Source organism: Akebia trifoliata, chromosome 8 (genome assembly GCF_017979445.1).
Source record: "Akebia trifoliata isolate Shusen 1 chromosome 8, ASM1797944v1, whole genome shotgun sequence".
Classification (NCBI taxonomy): domain Eukaryota; kingdom Viridiplantae; phylum Streptophyta; class Magnoliopsida; order Ranunculales; family Lardizabalaceae; genus Akebia; species Akebia trifoliata.
The window spans coordinates 21,140,312-21,161,456 of record NC_141382.1 but is presented as its reverse complement, the minus strand read 5'-3'; the positions used below and the strand labels follow the sequence as shown (position 1 = coordinate 21,161,456).

Genomic DNA, 21,145 nt, shown 5'->3' with positions numbered 1-21,145 from the left:
GAACCCTGATGTGAAGAGAGAACCTATAAATAGAGGAATCAACGGAAACAAGAGGATCGTTTTTTACCTAAAAAATAAAGACTGAAACTATTTTTCTTTAATATTGTTATTTCTGCAACTTTAACTTAGGCATCAAAAGATTATTGACAGGTACCACCGATGCTTACAAGAGGAACTTAGGAGCTACTTCTAATCAGTAGAACAAAGTCAATCAAGGTAAAACTCGATTTCGTCTATACTCTATATATATATAAAGAGAGAGAGAGAGAGAGAGAGAGAGGGTACCGTTCTTTTGACAAAATCCTAAACAACATTCTAGACAAAGTTTTATCTTACATGGCTAAAACGTTTCGAAATGGACTGATATTTTGTGAGGATGATCTCTATAGTTAGTAGATCATCCTCACAAAAAAATAAAAAACCAATCAATTCTGAAACAGATCATCCTCACAAAAAAATAAAAAAACCAACCAATTCTAAAACTTCTAAGCCCATGAAAAGTGGTTACAAACCAACAATAAAAATTGACGATTCATGATTCTTCATCTTATAAACTAGGATTAGAAATTTCAGAATTGATAGATTTTTTGTGAGGATGATTTTCTCATCATAAAAATCTTCACAAAAAATCCACCCATTCTGAAATTTTTAGTCCTTATAAGACAAAATGCTTTATCTAGAATGTTGTCAAAAGAACGCCACCCATACATATATCAAAATTTGTAATCCACATCGTATCTAGGAGGATGTAATAATAATTAAAATTCCTTGTCCTTATAGATGGAAAAAATATATATATGTAACAGTGATACATAAGCAAATATCGCAAATTAATACGACGCCCAATTTTCAGCTCTCATTATTTTCCTTGACCGGTGGTTCAGAGCTGACATTAGTAGGCAAATTTCTTCTATACTGAGGAGACGTCAAGCGCCTCTCCAGTGGAGTCTTCCTCTTGCTAACGACAAACCTGTTTACCCCCTTCCTCATTGGCATTATCTCTGGAAAATCTTCATCGGGGATTTGGCTCAGCTCTGAGATGTCTTTGATCTGAGCAGCGCGCCTGAACCATCTTTCAGCCTTAGCTTCCTCTGACATGTCCAGAGGATCTGGTTCCTTCACTAAAGATCCTTCCAAGCTCTTCCCAAAAAATCCCCCCTCCTTCCAACCATCATCTCTTTCTCTACTGTTGTTATGGTTTGAACTCTCGATCGAACTAACTGTATCTGACCTGCTACTACTATTCTTCTCATTCCAAGTCTTACCTCCATTCAAACTCTCCCTCCTGTTACTAGCAAAATCCAACTTCCTCTCATTCTTCAAGCTCTTTCCTGAAAATAATGTCGTATTGTGGTGACTCTCTTTGCTAATCTGACAATTCTCTGGCTGCTCTTTCATAGAATTCCAAGAAGCTCCAGAATCAGCAAACGTCCTTGCCTTGCGCTCCTCCTCCAACTTCTCTGACACCACATCCTGTGTTTCTGTCTGCTTGTCTTTTTTAGCAAAGTAGTCTGGAGGAAACGGAACAAAGGGAACGAAGTTGGTATTACTGTTGGCTTGCTCCATGGCCATTCGTCTTTTGTACGGAGGTGAAGTCAAAGATCGGTCTTTCTTCTTGCTGACAACAAATCGGTTCTCCCCTTTACGCAGCGGCATAATTTCCGGGAAGTCTTCATCTGATATTGCACTAGCAAGATCGGTAACATCATGAAGTTCAGCAACCTTTCTAAACCATCTCTCCGATTTTTCAGCTTCTTCTTTATCTTCCCTACTGCTCTCTTCAGTCTTCTGGTTTAATGTCTTTTCAGAGAATAGTGAGCCATCATTTGATTTACTAGAGACATGTGAAGAACTCATCATCAGCCCATCGGCCTTGGCAGAAGCACTATCATCGTTTCCCAACACTTGTTCCTCTTCCATATTTGATTTCTGAGGTTTAGCAAACATATCAGCAGGTAATGGCACAAAGGGAACATAGTCAGACTTGCTCCCATCAGACTGCCTGCTGTATTGTGCAGCAGAGGAGGAACTTGAAGAAATAGAATTCCTGTTTGACTCTGTTATAGTTATCTCTTTATCTGTTTCTGAAACAAGTGATGCTCGGCCAAGAATCCTGTCCAAACTCTGGCCAATAGATTTTGTAGGTCCCACCTCATTCCCCACCCGAAAACCATTCTTCTCATTAGGGGTGGTACCATCATTATAACCCAGGTTTCCTCGATCAGTCAACCTCAACTCTAAAGGCATCTTATCTCTTGTATTCTCAATATCAGCCTTATTCTCATTATTGTACCCAAGAGCAGATCTGGTGTCAGCAGTGCCAAATGAGACCTCTCTAGGGCGCTTGCAATCGCACCTTAAGCAAACTAAATTCCTCCCATAATTAAAGAAATCACATCTGATAAAAATGAAAATATCAAAAAATGGTCATCAAGTATCCGAGACCATAAATTTGCACGATGGAATGAGAGCAACTAGAAGAAGACGACAATCTTACTGAGGACACTCCCACTCTCCACCGGTAAGCTGCATCTTTGGCCGAGCCTCACTACATTCCAGGCATTTCATGTTCCTAGCGAAGTTCATGAAACTGCATCTACACTCAACAAAGAAATTGAAATAAGTTCATCAAAATGCAGTAAGTCTACCATAATTAATCCTAAATGTAGAGAGAATGCCTTCAAAAAACGTATATAGAGGTCTTTTCAATAGCCATGATTTTAGTATTTTATAATGAAAGCAATTTTCCAGATTGATAAGCAGCACCATTAAAACTCTTCTTTGAGGTTGATAACAATAGGACCTTACAAGTACACCAAAAGAAAAAATAATGCCTTAAGATAAGATACTCATCAAAAGAAAATGTAAGTTTTCAAGGACAAGATTCAGATGTGCATGGACATAACACTTGGATAGAAGGCAGAGTTCTTTCTTACAGGGTGATGCACACCAATATCTAGGTTGGGTTTCCCTCCAGAAGAAATCGATGAGGATAATCCATAAGACTATTGGCATGTCGACCATATATCACATGACAATAGTATTGTACTTGAAAAAATACATATCAAGGATCAACTGCGTTTATCTTCAGCTTTTTTCCTTGATAGCTCTAGAACATATATCTATATTCTAGATACAGATTCTCAACATTTCGTGTGCTGTTAAAACTTACTATTACTTTATTTTTTATTCGGAATCAGTACATACTATAACTTAATATTGTGTGACAAATGATATATAGAAATGGGATTCCGCAACAATATGTTGGGTTGTTGAGCTTGGATTTTTGTTCTAATATACACATGTCCATATCCAGGTAACAAAGTACTTCAAAGTATGACCAAAACAAATGAACAAACAGACAACCAATTGCATATCAGGACATTAAAATATTTTTTTGATTAAAAAAAATCAAAAAATAAAACAAAAGGTCAAGAAAAGCATAGAAAGAAAATACAAACTTACTTGGCACAAATCCAGTCGCCTCTCTTCATTTCAATGTTTTGCCCAAAAGGCCTTGGGGTTTGTCCATATCTATGAGGAAACTGATCTGGCAGTGAACTAGAAATGTCTGAATCTTCAACAGATCTACTTGCATCAGCAAGCTCACCCAACAGATTACGGATGGATGCTTCAATAAGTTCTCTATTATTGAAGTTGTTCCATTCTGAAGCATTTGGATTGCATGCATAGCTCAGGAGAAACCTCATCAGGTCAACCGTATGTGCGCTTTCAAACACCAACTTCTGAAATTTTGGACACAAAAAACAAAGGTGAAGTATATTGTTTCTCAATAACTGAACTTAAGAACATCCCTAAACAGCTAGAATAACATATAGACGTAACCAAGAGAAAACAAGCAAAACTCGAAGGTAATAAATAATCTTCAGTGGTAACCAATCCACAAGGCAGAAAAAGCAGTACAAGTTTTGACATCAAACACTTATAATCACACATAAATTTGAGGTAATTTTAAAGATTGATTGATAGCACACACTTATGAATTTATACTATTCTATTACTTCATGATAGGTCACTTGTGATACATGGATTTTTCAATTTATTTAGAAAAATCATGTAATACAATAATCAAGGCAGAAGATTCAGTTCAAATTTTGTTTACATGCCAAATAATTCATGTATCACTCGTGAATTACATCGAATCATTCCTGATTTGCTAAAAAAGGTATTATATTACCAACATACAAAATGATTCATTTTTTCATACTTTACTATAAATTTTTATTTTTCCCAAGAGAGAGAGAGAGAGCAATCAACAAAACTGTATTCCAACTACTTTGGGTCAACTACACGAATCCCTTTACACCATTCAACACTATCCATAAACTTGAAATAAAAATTTAGCATTGAATGCCTAATGAACAGAACCATTCCCTTCCATCTGGACATCTGAATCGCAATGTAGACAAAAAGATATATCAAAATCAAACAACAACTTATAAAAAAGGAAACATTACAAGAGTATAGAAACAAGCTCCAGTCTTTACAATATTCTTGGGAGTGAAATTAGTCATAAAATAAGTGCATATCAGTGACCCAGACAATCAAATTCATGAAAATATACAAATCAAACTGTGAACCTAACCCTTTATAAGCTTGCTGCCAATTCAAGAAATCTTCTTTTTTTTATAGCCAACCTTCATAATTAAATGCCATTACTGCATGGGTGGATCTCAATGTGAAAAGACCTATTACTGGATAATTCATGGGTAGAGTCGAAGAAGGTGAAAATTGAATAATTTCAATATATTTGGAGATTGGCAGCCCAGAAACACTCTAAAGCTTACAACAATTTATATTAAAAAAATAGAAGCGCTCTTATTAATGGTCTTACGTTGCTTCCATGGTTTCCCAAGAATGACTTCATCCGCCTTGCTGAATCAACAGCACTTTTGAACATAAATGGAGATCCATTTTCCACAACAATCTCAATGTCTTTTCTGGAAAGCAAGCTGTACCAAGCAACACAAATTTAGCTAAGAAATAGGAGAACTCGCATCGCTCACAACATAATGATATGTTAACGATGTAGGAGTCCAAGTTATGAGTTAGTAGAATTCCCTATTTATGGAGTCTTGAGTAAGTAGCCTTGAGTCAGTACAAGTCCCTGTTTATGAGTCCTTGTTTTTATGGAGTCTTGTTTCCGTGAGAATTAGTAGGGACTTTGTTGGGTGTTAGGAGTCCATGGTTTGGTGATTATTTCTGATTAGAATCCTTGTTAATTGGAAGTAGTGGTCAGTAAGGTAATAAAAAGTCTTAAATCATGCACAAAGATTATCTATTTTAAGCTATTATCAATTAAATTAATCCAAGAGCTTGATCGTGCTCGAAGTGATCGATGAGTTTATTTTACAACTAAGGAGAAAGGAAATTCACATAACAGAATTGGTATCAGAGCTATTGATCCAGGGTGGCTGAAGCAACTGACAATGTCAAGATTAAGGAGATGATGGGTCTTTTGAGTGATACTACCGAATTACACAGAAATATGCTTAGCGAGTTAGTCACAAAGATTTCAACCAAAGATACGAAAATCGAGCAATTTTCAAAGGATTCAGTTCGCAAAGTGGGGGAAAGCTCTAACCATACAAGCGTTAATCAATCTCCTCTGTAACATAGATAAGGGTATCCAGACAAGAACAATACGACAAGAGTGTCTAAAATTTGATGGGTTAGACCCTAACGACTGACTATATTGGGCTGAACAATTCTTTCTCTATCAGCAAACTCCAGCCACACATAGGTTGGCTATAGCCTCTTTCCACATGCATGGCAAACCTCTTCAATGGTTTCATGGATAGAGAGATTAGATGCTATATCAACATGGGAAACCGTCATGACAGTACTACAATCCATATCGGACCATCTCAACGTAAGGATCTTACAACCATGATCTGTAAGATGCACCATACTTCTTGTAGTGCACTATCAAACCCAATTCAATTGGCAAACTGAACAGAAAACTTGAATGAAGCTTTCATCGTAAATTGCTTCATCAGAGGCATAAGAGACGATAGTCAATTGAGTGTTTCAATGCTTTGACCACTCATGCATCCTGATGCAATAGGCTTGGCTCGAATGCAAGAAGAGTAACTGATGGCAAGGACGAAGCACACCAGACCAAATCTAAATATCAATGCCATCCAATCAAATGCCTCTCTATGTATAAATGGAGTGTAGAGAGTATGGTTCATGTCATAATTGTGATGAAAAATTCGGCTAGGACATAAGTGAAAGTTTCAAAAACTATTCCTCCTAGAGGGGTGTTGGTCAGGGGAGGAAGGTGAAGGCAAAGGAGGCTGTAGAAGGGGAAGAAGGCAGGAACAACTTGAAATCTCATTACATGCCATATCGGAAACACATGCACCACAAATCATGAAGGTTGAACGGAGGATGGGAAGGAAAATGATGGTTGTCTTGTTGGATTCATGGAAAACATTTTAAATCTCTCTATAGCTTGAACAAAAGGTTTAATCATCACACCAGGGGAAAACTTTGTAGTTGTGGCTAACAAGGAAAGACTTCAAGTAGAATTTTGGAGTTGCAAGTTCAACAAGGAGGTTGATGCAATCTCTCTTTAGGAAGAAGGAGATGAGCTAACGGTCCTATCAGAACATGTTCGTTTATGCCTCTTTGAAATCAAGTCTGAGAACAAAGATGGTCTTGAAATTCAGGGTAAACTTTAGGGGGGCTTGAAAGAAGGTTCGTTAGACCTATCCAAATATATAGCACATGATGTCTTCTATTCTACAAAGGATGAATTTACTAATCTACTAATTTTCCTAAAAAATAAATAAAAAATTCTCTCATTTACATGACAGCCCAATAGGACACTTTGGTGTTCATTGTTGAGTTTAGTCCCACATCGGACACAAGTTGCCTTGTCTCTCCTTATAAACTCCTGGGCCTCTCCACTCATTGCAAATTGGTTTTGAGCTGGCCCCCAAATTTATCATAGTATTAGAGCGTTGGTTCGTATAGGTCACGAGTTCGAATCTATCCACCCTTATGTGTGAGGGGTAGTGTTGAGTGTATACTTTCCTCCACTCTCGGGTGAGTCATACTCCAATTAAGCCTTATGACCCTCTTATATTCATAGTTTACCCCTTCTCCATCAAATCGATCTTTGAGGTAAATGGTTGTTAACATGGTATCAAAACACTAGATTCGTATAGGTCATGGGTTCGAGTCTCCTCGAGGGAATTTTCCACCCTTGTGGGTGAGGGGGGAGTGTTGTGTTATCCGCCACCGCTCCTAGGCATGTTCAAGTATCGGGCCCCAATTCGACCCATGACCCTTTTCTATTCATTATTGCACCTTCCCCATCAGATTGATCTTTTGGGGTAAATGGTTGTTAACATGGTATCAAAGCACTAGGTTCGTTTAGGTCATGGGTTCGAGTCTCCTCGAGGGAAATTTCCACCGTTGTGAGTGAAGGGGAGTGTTGAGTGTTGTGTTATCCACCTTCGCTCCTAGGCGTGCTCATGAATTTAGCCCCAGTTCGCTCCTAGCCTCTTATATTCATTGTTGCACCTTCTCCATGAGATCAGTCTTTTGAGGAAATGGTGGTTAACATGATATCAAAGCGTTGGTTCATATAGGTCACGGGTCGAAACTTTCTACCCTTATGGGTGAGGGGGAGTGTTGAGTGTATATTTTCCTCCACCATCAGGTGAGTCATACCCCAATTAAGTCCCGTGACCCTCTTATATTCATAGTACACCCCTTCTCCAACATATCGATCTTTTGGAGTAGTTGGTTGGTTAAAATTCATAAGACCTTGCAAAAAAAGAAAGCCAACTTCTTTTGGCACGAGATAAAAGGAGATGTCCAATGATATGTGAACGGGTATGAAAATTTCCAGAGAAATAAATTAGGAAATGTATCACTGGGAGGGTTGCTACAATCATTTCCTATTCCATCTTGAGTATGGAGTGATATCTCCATGGATTTCATAGATGGTATGTCCATCTCACAAGGAAAGGATACTATCAAAGTAGTAATGTATAGGATGTCAAAGTAGCACATTTCAACCCATTATCTCATCCTTATTCAGCAACAATAGCAACCAAGTTTATTCTCGTCAACATGTTTAAGTTACATGGCATGCCTACATCCATTGTTAGTAATCGAGGTTCCACATTTTCACTAGTGTATTTTAGTATGACCTTTTCTAAATTACAAGGTATGGTTCTCAAACTCACCTCAACCTATCATACTTAATTGGATGGATATACCAAAATTGTGAAGAAATGCTTAGAGAATTAGTTAAGTTGTTTCTAAGATACTCAATCTAAGGATTAGACTAAGGGTGTGTTTGATTGCATAGAAAGTCATTTTCCATGGATTTTGAAATCAATGAAAAATTGAAATGGAAAGTAGGTAGCGTCAAAAAATCAAATTCCTTTGTTTGATTGCATTTAAAAAATATCAAAGGGAAAAAAGAGAGGAGAAGGGTGATGATAATGAAGAAGAAGAAGGGAGAAAGAGAGAGAAGAAGAAGAAGAGAGAAAGAGGGTGGACCAAGTGGCAAAGGCAGAGCGGAGGAAAGAAGAAGAAGAGAAAAATGGCAAAGCAAGCGGCAGAGGCAAAGGCGGAGGGAGTATAAGGACAATGAAGGAGGAGGAAGAGGTTGAAAACAACGTCAACAGTAACAGTAACAATGGAGAAGGCGATGATGATGGTGGCAATTGTGATTGTGGTTGTGGTGGAAAAGAATAAGATGAAGTGATTAGGGATTTGACTTGGAGGCAGAATTTTGGGGGTGAATTTCATTTTTCTATGGGGATAGGTGAGAAAATAAAATTCAGCCTTGCGAGGCTAATTTTTGGAATGAGGTGGAAAATGATACGATCTGAGAGATCGTATTAAGGGCGATTCGATAGAATGTTTGGTTAAACTGTAATACCACGAATTCTAATTAGCATCTCGAAAAAATAAAATAGTGAAATTTGGAGAAATTCTAACAAAGGGACTTAAGGTAAAATACTCAGGTTTTGTTCTGTCCATCTTTAATGAAATTTGACTATGCCATTGGATTCAAAATGATCGAAAAACATACTTTACCCTGTAAGCACGCTCGAATTCTAGTTCGGACGGAAAAGTTACAAAATCATCAAGTTTCGCTTTAGATATTTACCAAATAGGTAAACGACACTTTAGAGATATAATTTGAGGAATCCGATCATACCATTAAATTCGTATTGAAAAATAACCCAAAATAGAGTATAAGATTATCTAAATCGGTATTCGGGAAAAACAATTCCCGAAATGACGTTTACGTCCCACTTAAGTTACAAGTATCTGAATTCTATTAGAAAAATCTGATTTCTTCTTATTCTCTTCTCCAAACAAAACTCATCCCTTTCCCTCAAAATTTGCAACTCAGATCTATACCGAACTAGAACGATTCAAGCTTTGCCGCAAAAAGTAAAGTCATGCACGTCGTCAAGGACTACGCGTGGACACAAAGAAATTCGATTTTCGCCGGAGGAAAAATTTGGAGATTGGCCGGAGGCGATCTTAAACTCTGTTCAACCGTCAAATAGCTCAATGTAGGTTGTCTTCCCTTCTACCTTCTAGTTATGCAATTTCATAGAAAATCCATACAATCTTCGATAGATCGATTATTTCATCACATTTATACATATTTGAACGTATTGGATCATGTTTGCATGATTATTTTTTATTTATTTTAATTCATTTGATTTATTTGATGTATTTTATGCATTTTATGAGTAGTATAAAGTTTGTATCGATTTTTGTCAAGTTTCGACAAAAAAATCAACAATTCGAAAATAAATAAATAAATAAATCCAAATGTTGAGTTTAGTTCCAATTTTTATTTGTGTTGCTTCTATATAATATGTATACCCATTTCCTACTTTTATTTCATTAAAAACATTGAAGTATTTTTCAATTAATATAAGTTTTTTTTTATGAAGTTAAGGTTTTTACCCTTCATTTCAAAACGTTGGGAATGGTTTTAAGATCCAAATCTCATCATATTAAAATGTGATTTTTGATTTCAAAAACAAAACATAAAATTCGACGTTTTCTCCCGATTTTCAAAACGCGATATCTTAACCATTCCTTTAAATTAAGTAATAAAAATTTTATTGTGTTTCTCATGTTGTCGAGGGCCTTTCAATTTCAGCAACTTTGAAAAATCATATTTTTTTTAACACTTAGCCAAATTTTCACAGATTTTCAGCTTTTACGTCTTATGGTTTTATTGTGTTTTCCGAGTCTTTTGACTCAATCAAAGCCATCGAATGGAATTGGTTGATGTCTTATGAGTTTTGAATTACTTTAAAAGTAAAATTACTTTAATAGATATGTAGGAAATTAGATGATAGATTGATCGATTTGATTGATAGATGGATAGAGAGAACGTATGCTCTCGACTGATTGATGGGGCAGTGCCTTCAGTTCTACGTAGTGGCCATGCCACATAAAACGTGATAGATAGATAGAGGGATGAGATGGTTGATGGATGGAAATGACAAATGATTGTCATTGGAGGGCACTACTAAACCTTGTTTGTATTTTCGATTAAAAGAAATGATATATTATATACAAAATAAACTATTTTATTTATCAGCAAAGATTCATAGAAAACCCATAAAGAGTAATGCGTTGTGTATCCGGAAGCGACGAATCAATCTAGAATAACGCTAAATGTCATATGCTATTCGGTAGTATGGGATACCTTAGAGCATATTACAACTTATGAGATCTGAAAATTTCTCCTACTTATTTCTGGGGAACGTTGTGTGTAAAGGTGATCTCTGCATAGTGTAGAGGTAGGCGGGATTCACATGCATTGCCTCTTGATAGGCTTCGACGCAAGGGATCTCCTAGGTTAGTTAATAATCACTGTTAGTCTGTAATCGTCAAACAGTCGACCTCACCGTTAGTTGAACTCAGTATTGGGATCTTGGTCAACGGCCAGTCTGAACCGGATAAATGGTCATCCATTTGTGGTATGCTAGACCGGCCACAAAATCAGATTATTACGATGGGATTCCACGTCGAATTGGAAGTCTGGAATAATGAATTACCATAACCGAGGCGGTTATATCGACGTGTTCCTCTGCTCTCTTATCAACTACACTGCAGTGTTCTTATTATGTATCTTTTCCTTATTTTGTGATGTTTGATAGATGTTTTTATTTGAAAGATGCATAGGTTACTTTAAATGATAGAAATGATAAGTCGAAATTATTTAACTGTTTATTAAGTATGCTTAGACATTTATCGTATGTTACATTATGAAAAACTTATATTATTTAACTGTTCAAATGATTACTCGTGCATGTATGACTCGTTATTAAAACGGCGTTCATCCTGCTGAATAACATTCTCCCATTACTCACCCTATCCTTCCCCTTTCAGATTATTCAATTATTGAGGAGCCGTTCTTTGAGGAGTCTTTTGAGGAAGTCCTTGAGGAGGGTTAGATTGATGTCTTGCCGCCACCGTGTCTTTGAGGATTAGTAGAGGATCCTAGCGATTTTTGCTTATAGATAAGAAACATGCTAGTTTAGAAATTTTTGTAACCTGATGTATTATGAGATTAAGGATCTTATATCAGTGTTTGTCGATTTCTTCCGCTTACTCTAGATTCTCATGTAGATATTAGTCAAATGTTTATTATGCTGCGTATATTTTATTTTCCATAAGTATTATTACTTGTGAATGTTCAAACAAGTTGTGATTGGTTACCTCACACCTCAAGATTCTGACTGATGAATCATAAGGATTTGTGTTGGGATTTCAGGGCGTGACATAAACCGTGCTCAATTTTGGAGGATGAGCATGCCTCTCTTGCATAAAACAAGAATTTAATTTTATTTCTTTAATAATCTCCTCGTAAAAAACATCCATACATATTAAAGACTCCAAATCTAAATTGGAAATTACCTATCACACTCCTATTGACACCAAAACTTGCCAAATAAAATACTTAACTAATAAAATAAAGCATTAAAAAAGTATAACATTGATGTCCATATGCCAGCTCAACAGCCATACTATTCTCTCCTTGCAAGCCACGTTCCTTGATTTGCATCATTCTATCCTCAAGGTTGAAGAAAGGAAATTGACACTCAAATTGAGGTCGTTCAATCCACGAGGCATCATCTATAGGAAGACAATCCCATTGGACTAATAGTTTTTCAATCATCTTCCCTTGAAGTGTCCAACGCTAATCAAGGATAATTCAGGAGTGGGATCAACAACTCCATTATCTGAAATTGTTGGAATTGTTGGACTAACCACAACACCGAGACCAACGAATTTTTTAAGAGAGGCATGAAAGACCAGATGCAACCGTGTATTAGGTGGAAGCTCATGCAATAAGCTACCTCACCAATACGCTTAAGCACTTTAATGGGCCCAAAGAAACGAGACACGAATTTTTTATTTGTACAATGAAATAATGAAGATTGTTGATATGATTGTAACTTAAGAAAAACCATGTCACAAACCTCGAAAGAATGCTCGGACGATGGTGGTCTTGTTGTTGCTTCATTCGATTTCGTGTCTTATTGAGATTGTCCTTAAGATCACGAAGAACATCATCCCTATCTCGGAATACACAATCAACCATATCTACCGCAGTGGATCCAAGTACATAAGTAGAAAGGATTAATGGAGGGCACCCATATACAACTTCAAAAGGTGGAGGGCACCCATATACAGCTTCAAAAGGAATCATTCCAATTGCGAAATGAAAAGAAGTGTTATAACTCCATTCAGCCCAATGAATCCACTTGGCCCATTGCTTGGGTTTATCACATACAAAATAACATAGGTAAGTTTCAAGGCAACAATTCACTACCTCCATTCGTTTGTGGATGATAAGCGGTGCTAGTTTTCAATTGTGTGCCTTGAAGAGAGATGAAAGCACACCAAAATTGGCTAAGGAACACCGGATCTTGATCACAAACTATCGAATGAGGCATACTAAGGAGCTTGGCTACCTCCTTGACAAATAGTTCAACTACTGTTTTTGTAATGTAAGGATGAACAAGCGCACCAAGGTGGGGATATTTGGAGAGTCGGTCCACTACCACCATAATGGATGATTTACCAATAGAACCCAATAGTCCATCAATGAGGTCCATGGAAATATCTTCCCAAATTCTATCTGGTATGGGAAGCGGTTGAAAAAGTCTCGCGAGAGCCATAGTCTCATAATTGTTACGTTGGCATACCTTACATTGGGACACATATTCTTGAACATTGGTCTTAATTCCCTTCCAATAAAGATTTTGCAACAGTCGTTTATAAGTCTGTAAAACTCGCGAATGGCTCGCTATTGGTGTTGAATGGAACTCGTGCAACAATGTACCTCTGAATTTTGAATTAGATGGTATCAAAAACCTCCCTTTGTAATAGAGGTAACCATTAAAGAGTTCATAATTTGAGAGAACCGTTGCATCCTCCTTTAGCTTGACAAGCATTGAACTAATTTCCTCGTCATCAAGTGCTTCTTTCTTGAGATCGTCCCATATATCAACATGTGGCATGGTCATGGCAAACATGTAAGGCTCATCATACTTACGTGATAGTACATCCACTGCCACTTTCTCCTTTCCGGCTCTAAAAACAGTCTCATAATCATATCCCAATAATTTGGAAACCCATTTTTGTTGTTCCAATGAAGCCACCCATTCATCCACAAAAAAATGAGACTTTTGTGGTTTGTTAAGACTCTAAATTTCCTCCCAAGCTCATAAGGTCGCCATTTAGTCACCTCTTACACAATGGCCATCATCTGCTTTTCATAAGTAGACAGGGCCAATGTTCTCCCCGAAAGTGCCTTATTAAAGAAGGTAATAAGCCTACCTTTTTGCATGAGGACGACTCCAATTCCACTACCCAAAGCATCACATTCAATCTCAAACGATATAGCAAAATTTGGAAGTGCTAATAACAAAATGGTAGCCAAAGAATTTCTAAGATGCTTGAAGGCTTCATCTACTTCATTGGTCTAAACAAATTAGTCTTTACCTAGCAATGTCGTAAGTGAAGTGGCAATTTTTCCTTAATCATGTACGAAGCGGCGATAATACCTCGTTAATCCAAGAAAACCACTAAGTTTAGTAACTGTCGCAGGTTTTAGCCATTCAAGCATGTCAACAACTTTACTTGGATCGGTGACAACCTCAATGGTTGAAACAATATGGCCTAAGTATCCACTTCTTTTTCTCTGAATGCACACTTTGATTTTTTTACAAATAAGTAATGTGCGAAGTACTTCGAAAACCATCATTAGGTGTGACCAATACATGGACCATGGTGAACTATAGATCAATATGTCATGAAAGAACACCAACACGAACTTGCGAAGGAAGGGCCAAAACACATCATAGTGCCTTCATGGGTGCGGAAAGCCATTTTGGTAACATCGTCAAGGCGCACTCAAATTTGGTGATACCCCAACCTCAAATCAAGTTTGGAGAACTGTGCACCATAAAGCTCATCTAGCAACTCATCAATAACGGGAAATGGGTACTTATCTTTAATTGTAATTTTGTTTAGGGCTTGATAATCCATGCAAATCTCCAAGTACCATTCTTTTTCTTCACAAGTAGCACTGGAGACGAGTATGGACTCTTGTTTGGTTGTATAATTCCAAATCCAAGCATTTCCTTCACCATACACTCAATCTCATTCTTTTGAATATGAGTATAGTGGTAAGGACGAACATTAGATGGTCTAGCTCCCGGAATAATCTCAATACGAAGATCCTGAGAACGATAGGAAGGGAACCCATGGGGTTCCTCAAAGATAGCAGAAAATTCATCAATAATAGCACAAATATCATGATAAATAATAGGACTCGTACCTTCTTCATGGAGAGAAATCTGCATAAGCATACCCCCACATTAATCCCTTAATAATTTTTCCATTGCATGCAAGTTAACTTCTTTGGGAGGCCCTGTAGCATTGCTTTCCAAGTGGTATTGTTGATTGTTTATCGCAAAGTCCATTGTTAATTGAGTAAAGTCCCACAAAACCGGTCCAAGACGTAACCATTGAACACCAAGTACCATATCCGATCCCTTAAGAGGAAAAATATAGAAATTAGTTTGGAAAGCATACCCTTGGATGTTCATGTTGACTTCTTTGCACCATTCCACACAAGCAAGCATGCTACCATTGGCCACTAAAACATCCAAGGCCAATGAACATTGGATAGGACACTCGAGTCGCCTAGTGATTTGCTCACTTATAAAGTTGTGAGTGCTCCCACTATCAACAAGAACCGAAACTCATTGCTTCTATATGTTCCCGCTACCCACATTGTTGGTTGGAACTTTGCCCTGCTAATGCATGGATAGAAATTTTGTGAGCCACTTCTTCTTGTGGTAGGACTTCCTCCTTGTTTCCCGTCGACCATTAAAAAAAAAATTGTTAAGTCTTGCACTTATGTCTCGGTACAAACCGTTCGTCACAATTATAGTACAATCCCTTGTCACGTCTTGCTTGCATATCCGTCCAACTAAAGCATCGAGCCGAAGTGTCATCTAGCAGTCGAAAAATAGAGGAAGAGTTATTTTGTTGTGGCGGGTTAGTACGAGGGGGCGATAGTGTCTCCCTTAAAAGAAATTGTCGCATAGTGAGGTGTGATTTGAGGATGCGCTCCTCTTACATGCGCACCAATCCAATAGCATCAAGCATTGATTTAGGTTGAAAGAGCTTTATGTCAGCCCGAATCTTTTCCTTAAGGCCGCCAATAAAAGTTCCTATCAACGTCTTTCTTGGCCAACCATTCACATGATTAGCTAGTTTTTCAAATTCAAGTTGGTAGTCGCAGACAAATCCCGTTAGGCGGAGTTTCGTTAATGCTTCATCAAAATCCTCATAACTGGTTGGACCAAAATGAACCAACAAAGCGTTGACAAAAGAGGACCAAGTCATAGTCGCATTGTTCTTGTCAAACCATTGGAATCGTTGATTGGCTCCTTCCATATGGAAGAATGCAAGCAAAATTTTATTTTCATCGAGCGTACCTTGGAATCAAATAAATTGCTCAGATCGATGAATTCATTTTGTAGGATCGATTCCGAAAAACCTTGGGAAATCAAGCTGTGCATATCGTCCTTGCACGGTTCGGCCTCCATCAGACGACTCTAATTAACCGTTTTCATGTCTGGTTCAACGGTTTCAACTTTCACTAAAATCTGACAAACGGTGAGACGTTTAGTGTTGAAGTCGCAACACGTCGAGTGATTCTTGAGTAGTCGCATGTTGAAGGCTATTGGCATCCATCGATTCATCAAACCATTTCAAGAAAAACTCAAACTTATGTTCCAACGAAGTGACTAGATCATCCATCTTGTGTTTTGGCATCCATGGATCGAAGCTTTGATACCAATTGATACGATCAGAGATCGTATTAAGGGTGATTCAATAAAATGTTTGGTTAAACCATGCTCAATTTTGGAGGATGAACATGCCTCTCTTGCATAAAACATAATTTTATTTCTTCATTAATCCCCTCATCAAAAACGTCAACACATATTAAAGACTCCAAATCCAAATTGGAAATTACCTATCACACTCCTACTATAACTCAACTGCTTTCTAAACTTAACAAAACCTACTAACACCAAAACTTGACAAATAAAATACTTAACTAATAAAATAAAGCAATAAAAAAAGCCACGTCCCTTGATTTTCCCACATATTTTCCATGTGCAATCAAACACACCCTAAAGGGGTTGACTCTAGGGGTGGCCATGGGTTGAGTCGTGTTCGTTTTCATGTTAGTGTTTGATTGAGGTAAGGGTATTATGAAAATTTACCAAACCCAAACCCAACCCATTTATAAATAGGTATGCCTAATTCGACCTATATATAACCTATTTAATAAAATACTAATCTTTATTTAAAAACATAAGTTCCATTTTCATCACCAAAAATAAAATAGTATTACTAAAAATAAAGTCACACAACCAAAAACTAAGTTCAATGGTGAAAAACAACTTTCCTTAGAATATTTTGTTTTCAAAGTTGGTAGAACCATGTGGCATCAGATCATGTTTTTAGATGCCATAAGGTGATGTGGTCATAAATCTCTCCTTACTAACTTACTAAGGAAAGTGCTTTTCAATATTATTATTATTATTATTATTATTATTATTATTAGCTAAGGAAAGTGGATTTCATTATCACATGAGACGTAATAGCCTTAGTTGGTAAGATTTTAAATCTTACTGAGGATCATTTTGCCAATATTAAGAATCAACACTACATACCTCTAGATTTTAATGGAAAAAATGGGGTAAAAAAATATAAATAAATAACTTATTAAGAAAGGTGTTTTTTCTTTCCAAAACTAAAACTTAAACCATTTATTAATTTAAAAATATCTTAAAACAACCTTTATATTTTATAGAATTTGATAATAAAATAAAATAAAAAGATATTTACAAAAAAGTGATCAACTTTTTACGAATTTACGATTTCGGCTCACTAATCATTTTAATTACCAAAACGTGAAGAATAATGAATTTGGAGGCTTTTAAAGTGACTATTTCGCTGGTTTAAAGTGACAATTTCACTTTAAACCTGCGAAATTGTCCCTTTAAACCTACAAAATAGTCACTTCATCCTGAATTTATTTTTAACAAAAACGTGATTGTTCACATTTTGGTAATGAAAATGAATAGTGAGCTGGAATTGTAAATAACTCATTTTCAGCTCACAAAATAGTAATTCACCCTAAAAAAAATGTATTATGAAAAAGTTCTACGAAATTCTAGAAAAAATGAGTAATTTAAAAAATTCTTAAATAATTGTTGATATATTTAAAATTATACGTTAATGATAGAATAACTAAACATGACTAAATGGGTTACGTGGGTTGACACCCAGAACTCAAACCCAACCCATTTATTAATCATGTTAGACGAGTTGACACTATTATGACCCAAACCCAATTAGACTTGACCCAAACCCACTAACTTCGTGTCGTTTTCGAATCGTGTTCACGGATAGAGTTGAGATTGCCACCCCTTAACTTCTTAAGACGTAGCGAAAGTGTGCGAATCAAGTGATTCAATAGGAATTAAGATATTGTGTTCAACAGAACACTCTCAATCAATTTGAATCAATAGATTTAATTGATAAACAAGCAATAATTTGAAAGAAAATAAAGTAAAAAAAGTTAAAAAGTAATTAAGAGAGAAAAGATAATTGAATTGATGATTATTAATTTTCAGATTTGGAGATCTTTATATAGATAACCCCATGATAACAAATTAGAATCCTATTAAAAAATCAAAAATTAGCATTCATAACCTATTTCTAACATAATATGAACTTTCTGATCTTATTAGAGCTCAAATTGGATACTTCTAATTATAGTCTAAATAATAAAAATAAATTTAAAACAAATTAAAAACCAATAAGGAATAGTACTATTAAAGTAACTAAAAATAGAAATCCTAATAGAACTAGAAAATATAAACAAATCTTAATAGAATTAAGAAACTACTTAGAATTGAAGATGTCTTACGTCACATTATAAAGTAGTGTATGAGTTCCTTCCCCTAGTCTCACCAAGGCAAGAAGAGTGGAGGAAGTTTTGAAATGGAAAGAAAAGAAAAGGAAATTCAGGTAACACATAACATAACATACCCCAATAGATCAGAGCGATGACGAGAGAACAAAAGACAAGCGCTAGCAGCTCGCACGAATTCCTCTGGCAAATCCTCAAACACCGAAAATGCATCTTCACCGTGCAACAAGGAACTCAATTGTCGATTAAAATACCCATTGGACCTGAGATTGTCCACCAGATTCGACCATTCGGGCCACGGATGCAAAACCCTACTAGAAGAAGAATTAGCATATTGATCTTCCCTTGCGGTTACACTACTTCTAGTGGTCTCAGTGTGGATTTGTTCAGAAGCTTTAATTGAAAAACCTAACCGAGGGCGAGAGTTGGAAGAGAATCTGCGTTTTGAATAGGAGGTAAGTGAAACCCTTGAATGGCGGGCGAGGCGGAGAACTGAAGGGCGGCGATTATAGAGTAGAGGAAATGGAGAGCTCAGTAACAGAAATAACTTCGAAGCGCCGCCCATATTACAGCTGGGCGGGAGATTCACTCTACTGGACTGGACTGGACTCAGTCTTGGAGGGATAATAGGGTTTTTAGGTTTATCCCTTTCAAGTTGCAAGTAGATTGGGCTTGAAGCTTCCAGAACATCTAGGTAAGAATAAGATGGAAGGCCACGTGACTACTTGGTGCCCGGGCAGGATTGACCTGACAGCTATGGAGATGGTCGAAGAATTTTTTTTTTTTTTTTTTCAAGGTTTGTTAATGTTACCTGCACTAACTCTTAAGGAAAAATAATTTAAAAGACCATACCAAAAGGATTTATTTCTAATTATTACTTAAATTTTAGAACTTCTCTTAATAGTCTATTTAGTAAAAAAATTAATTCTAAATAGTCCTTGAACCCCACTCCATATTTCTTTCATGATTGAAATATTGACATCATCCTAATTATTCGAGCTCATCATTTTCGTCCAAAAAAAATTAGATTTCCAACATTTCAGTTGAGTTTCAGAGATTCCATTCCGATGAAAGGATTTAACAAGGAAGAATAAGTCATTTTCAAGGATTTTTTCAAGCATTTTTGAATATGCATATAAAAAAAACTAGAGTTTTTTCAATCTTTTTACTTTATTTTTATATGAAAATCGATCAAGGATGGTACTTTTGGATTGAAAACATCTACACAAGCCGTTATATCAAGTTTTTAGTTGATCTTTCTATCTAATTAGAAAAGCTCAAAAAATGAAAATGAGTGGATTTTACAAGTGTGGAGCTCACCACATTTTATTGTTAGATTCAACATTTTATTGATGATTCAACATTTTTTTTAAATTATCAAACTCAACAATAAAAATTGGTGAGCTTGACAACAAGTAAAATTGGTGTGTTCGACAATAAATAAAAATTGGTGAGGTCGACAATAAAAATGTTGAACTCGGCAATAAGTAAAAAGTGGTGAGGTCGAGATTGTATACAAAAATTTGGATCTCATTTTCGTTCTTCATTTATCGTTTTTGTAAAGGGTAACATTTGTGCATTATTTAGACCGTACACATGTCCTAGCAAAGTAAGTAGTACTTGGAATGAGCCAATCCTATCCAGTAGCAGGACGAACCAAGTCAGTACCACTTGATCTAACTGATGGGGCTGGACAACTTAAGGAGAAACCTAATCTACTTAGCAGGGCAAGCCGAGTCCGAATATTTGCGTGATTCTGGATCGTGCATGTCAAGTCCGGAGATATTGGAAGAGATCTCACAGGAATCTTGGACTCAATCTCAAATATCTCAATTCTGTTTAGGATCCTTGCAATTAGGGGATTCACCGTGATCACATCCCAATTAAGGGGAAAATCCTGATTTGAAGGGAGAACCTATAAATAGAGGAACTAACAAAGGTGAGGGGTTCTTTTTGGTCAAGAGGAACAATGGCTGAAATTATTGCTCTTCAAAATATTATTTTTTCTCTACAACTCTAACTTGGGCGTCGGTAGATCATTAGTAGGTACCACATCGGTGCTTATAAGAAGAATTCAAGAGCTACTCCAGTTCAATAGAGTAGAGTAAAGTCGATCAAGGTAAAATTAGATTATGTTTCTACAAATTTAGCATCATCCGTGGGAATACTACAGTAAATGGATTTTAATCGAAACAATGATGAGAACTACCAGATTAATCGAGGAAAACGCTCATCCGCCTATTGCACCTATTATTGAGGCTAATTTCTTTACTCTACTAAAAGAGATGAGAAAGCAATAAGAGGAAATACAGAAGAAAATAGACGACTGAGCTAAACAGAATCAAGAGTTGAGTCAGCGCATGGAGAACCAGCAAAAAAAAGGGAAGATCTCCCAACTCCTGACGAAGATGATCACGAACTAAGCGTAGAGGGTAGTTCTCAATCACGAGACCTAAGCGAGAAAGAAGACACTGAAGTTGTGACCACCAACAACTCGAGTCGAGCCCACCATGGGCTTGACACGAGAGGAGGTTAGAAATATAATTCAAAAGAAAAAAAGAGGTGGTAAAAAGTACTAATATTGAC

At 36.6% G+C, this 21,145-nt stretch overlaps 1 protein-coding gene across 1 annotated transcript; it reads right to left on the bottom strand.

The window, feature by feature from the left end:
* Window positions 1-749: 749 nt before the first annotated feature.
* On the bottom strand, window positions 750-19,276 carry LOC147396372 (zinc finger protein VAR3, chloroplastic-like). Its single transcript, XM_086450278.1, has 5 exons — window positions 18,679-19,276; window positions 4,856-4,973; window positions 3,466-3,746; window positions 2,498-2,596; window positions 750-2,398 (listed from the first exon to the last, which is right to left on the bottom strand). Exons 1-5 carry the CDS (start codon window positions 19,122-19,124, stop codon window positions 850-852), a joined length of 2,493 nt encoding a protein of 830 aa, XP_086306404.1. The 5' UTR covers window positions 19,125-19,276; the 3' UTR covers window positions 750-849.
* Window positions 19,277-21,145: the final 1,869 nt, after the last annotated feature.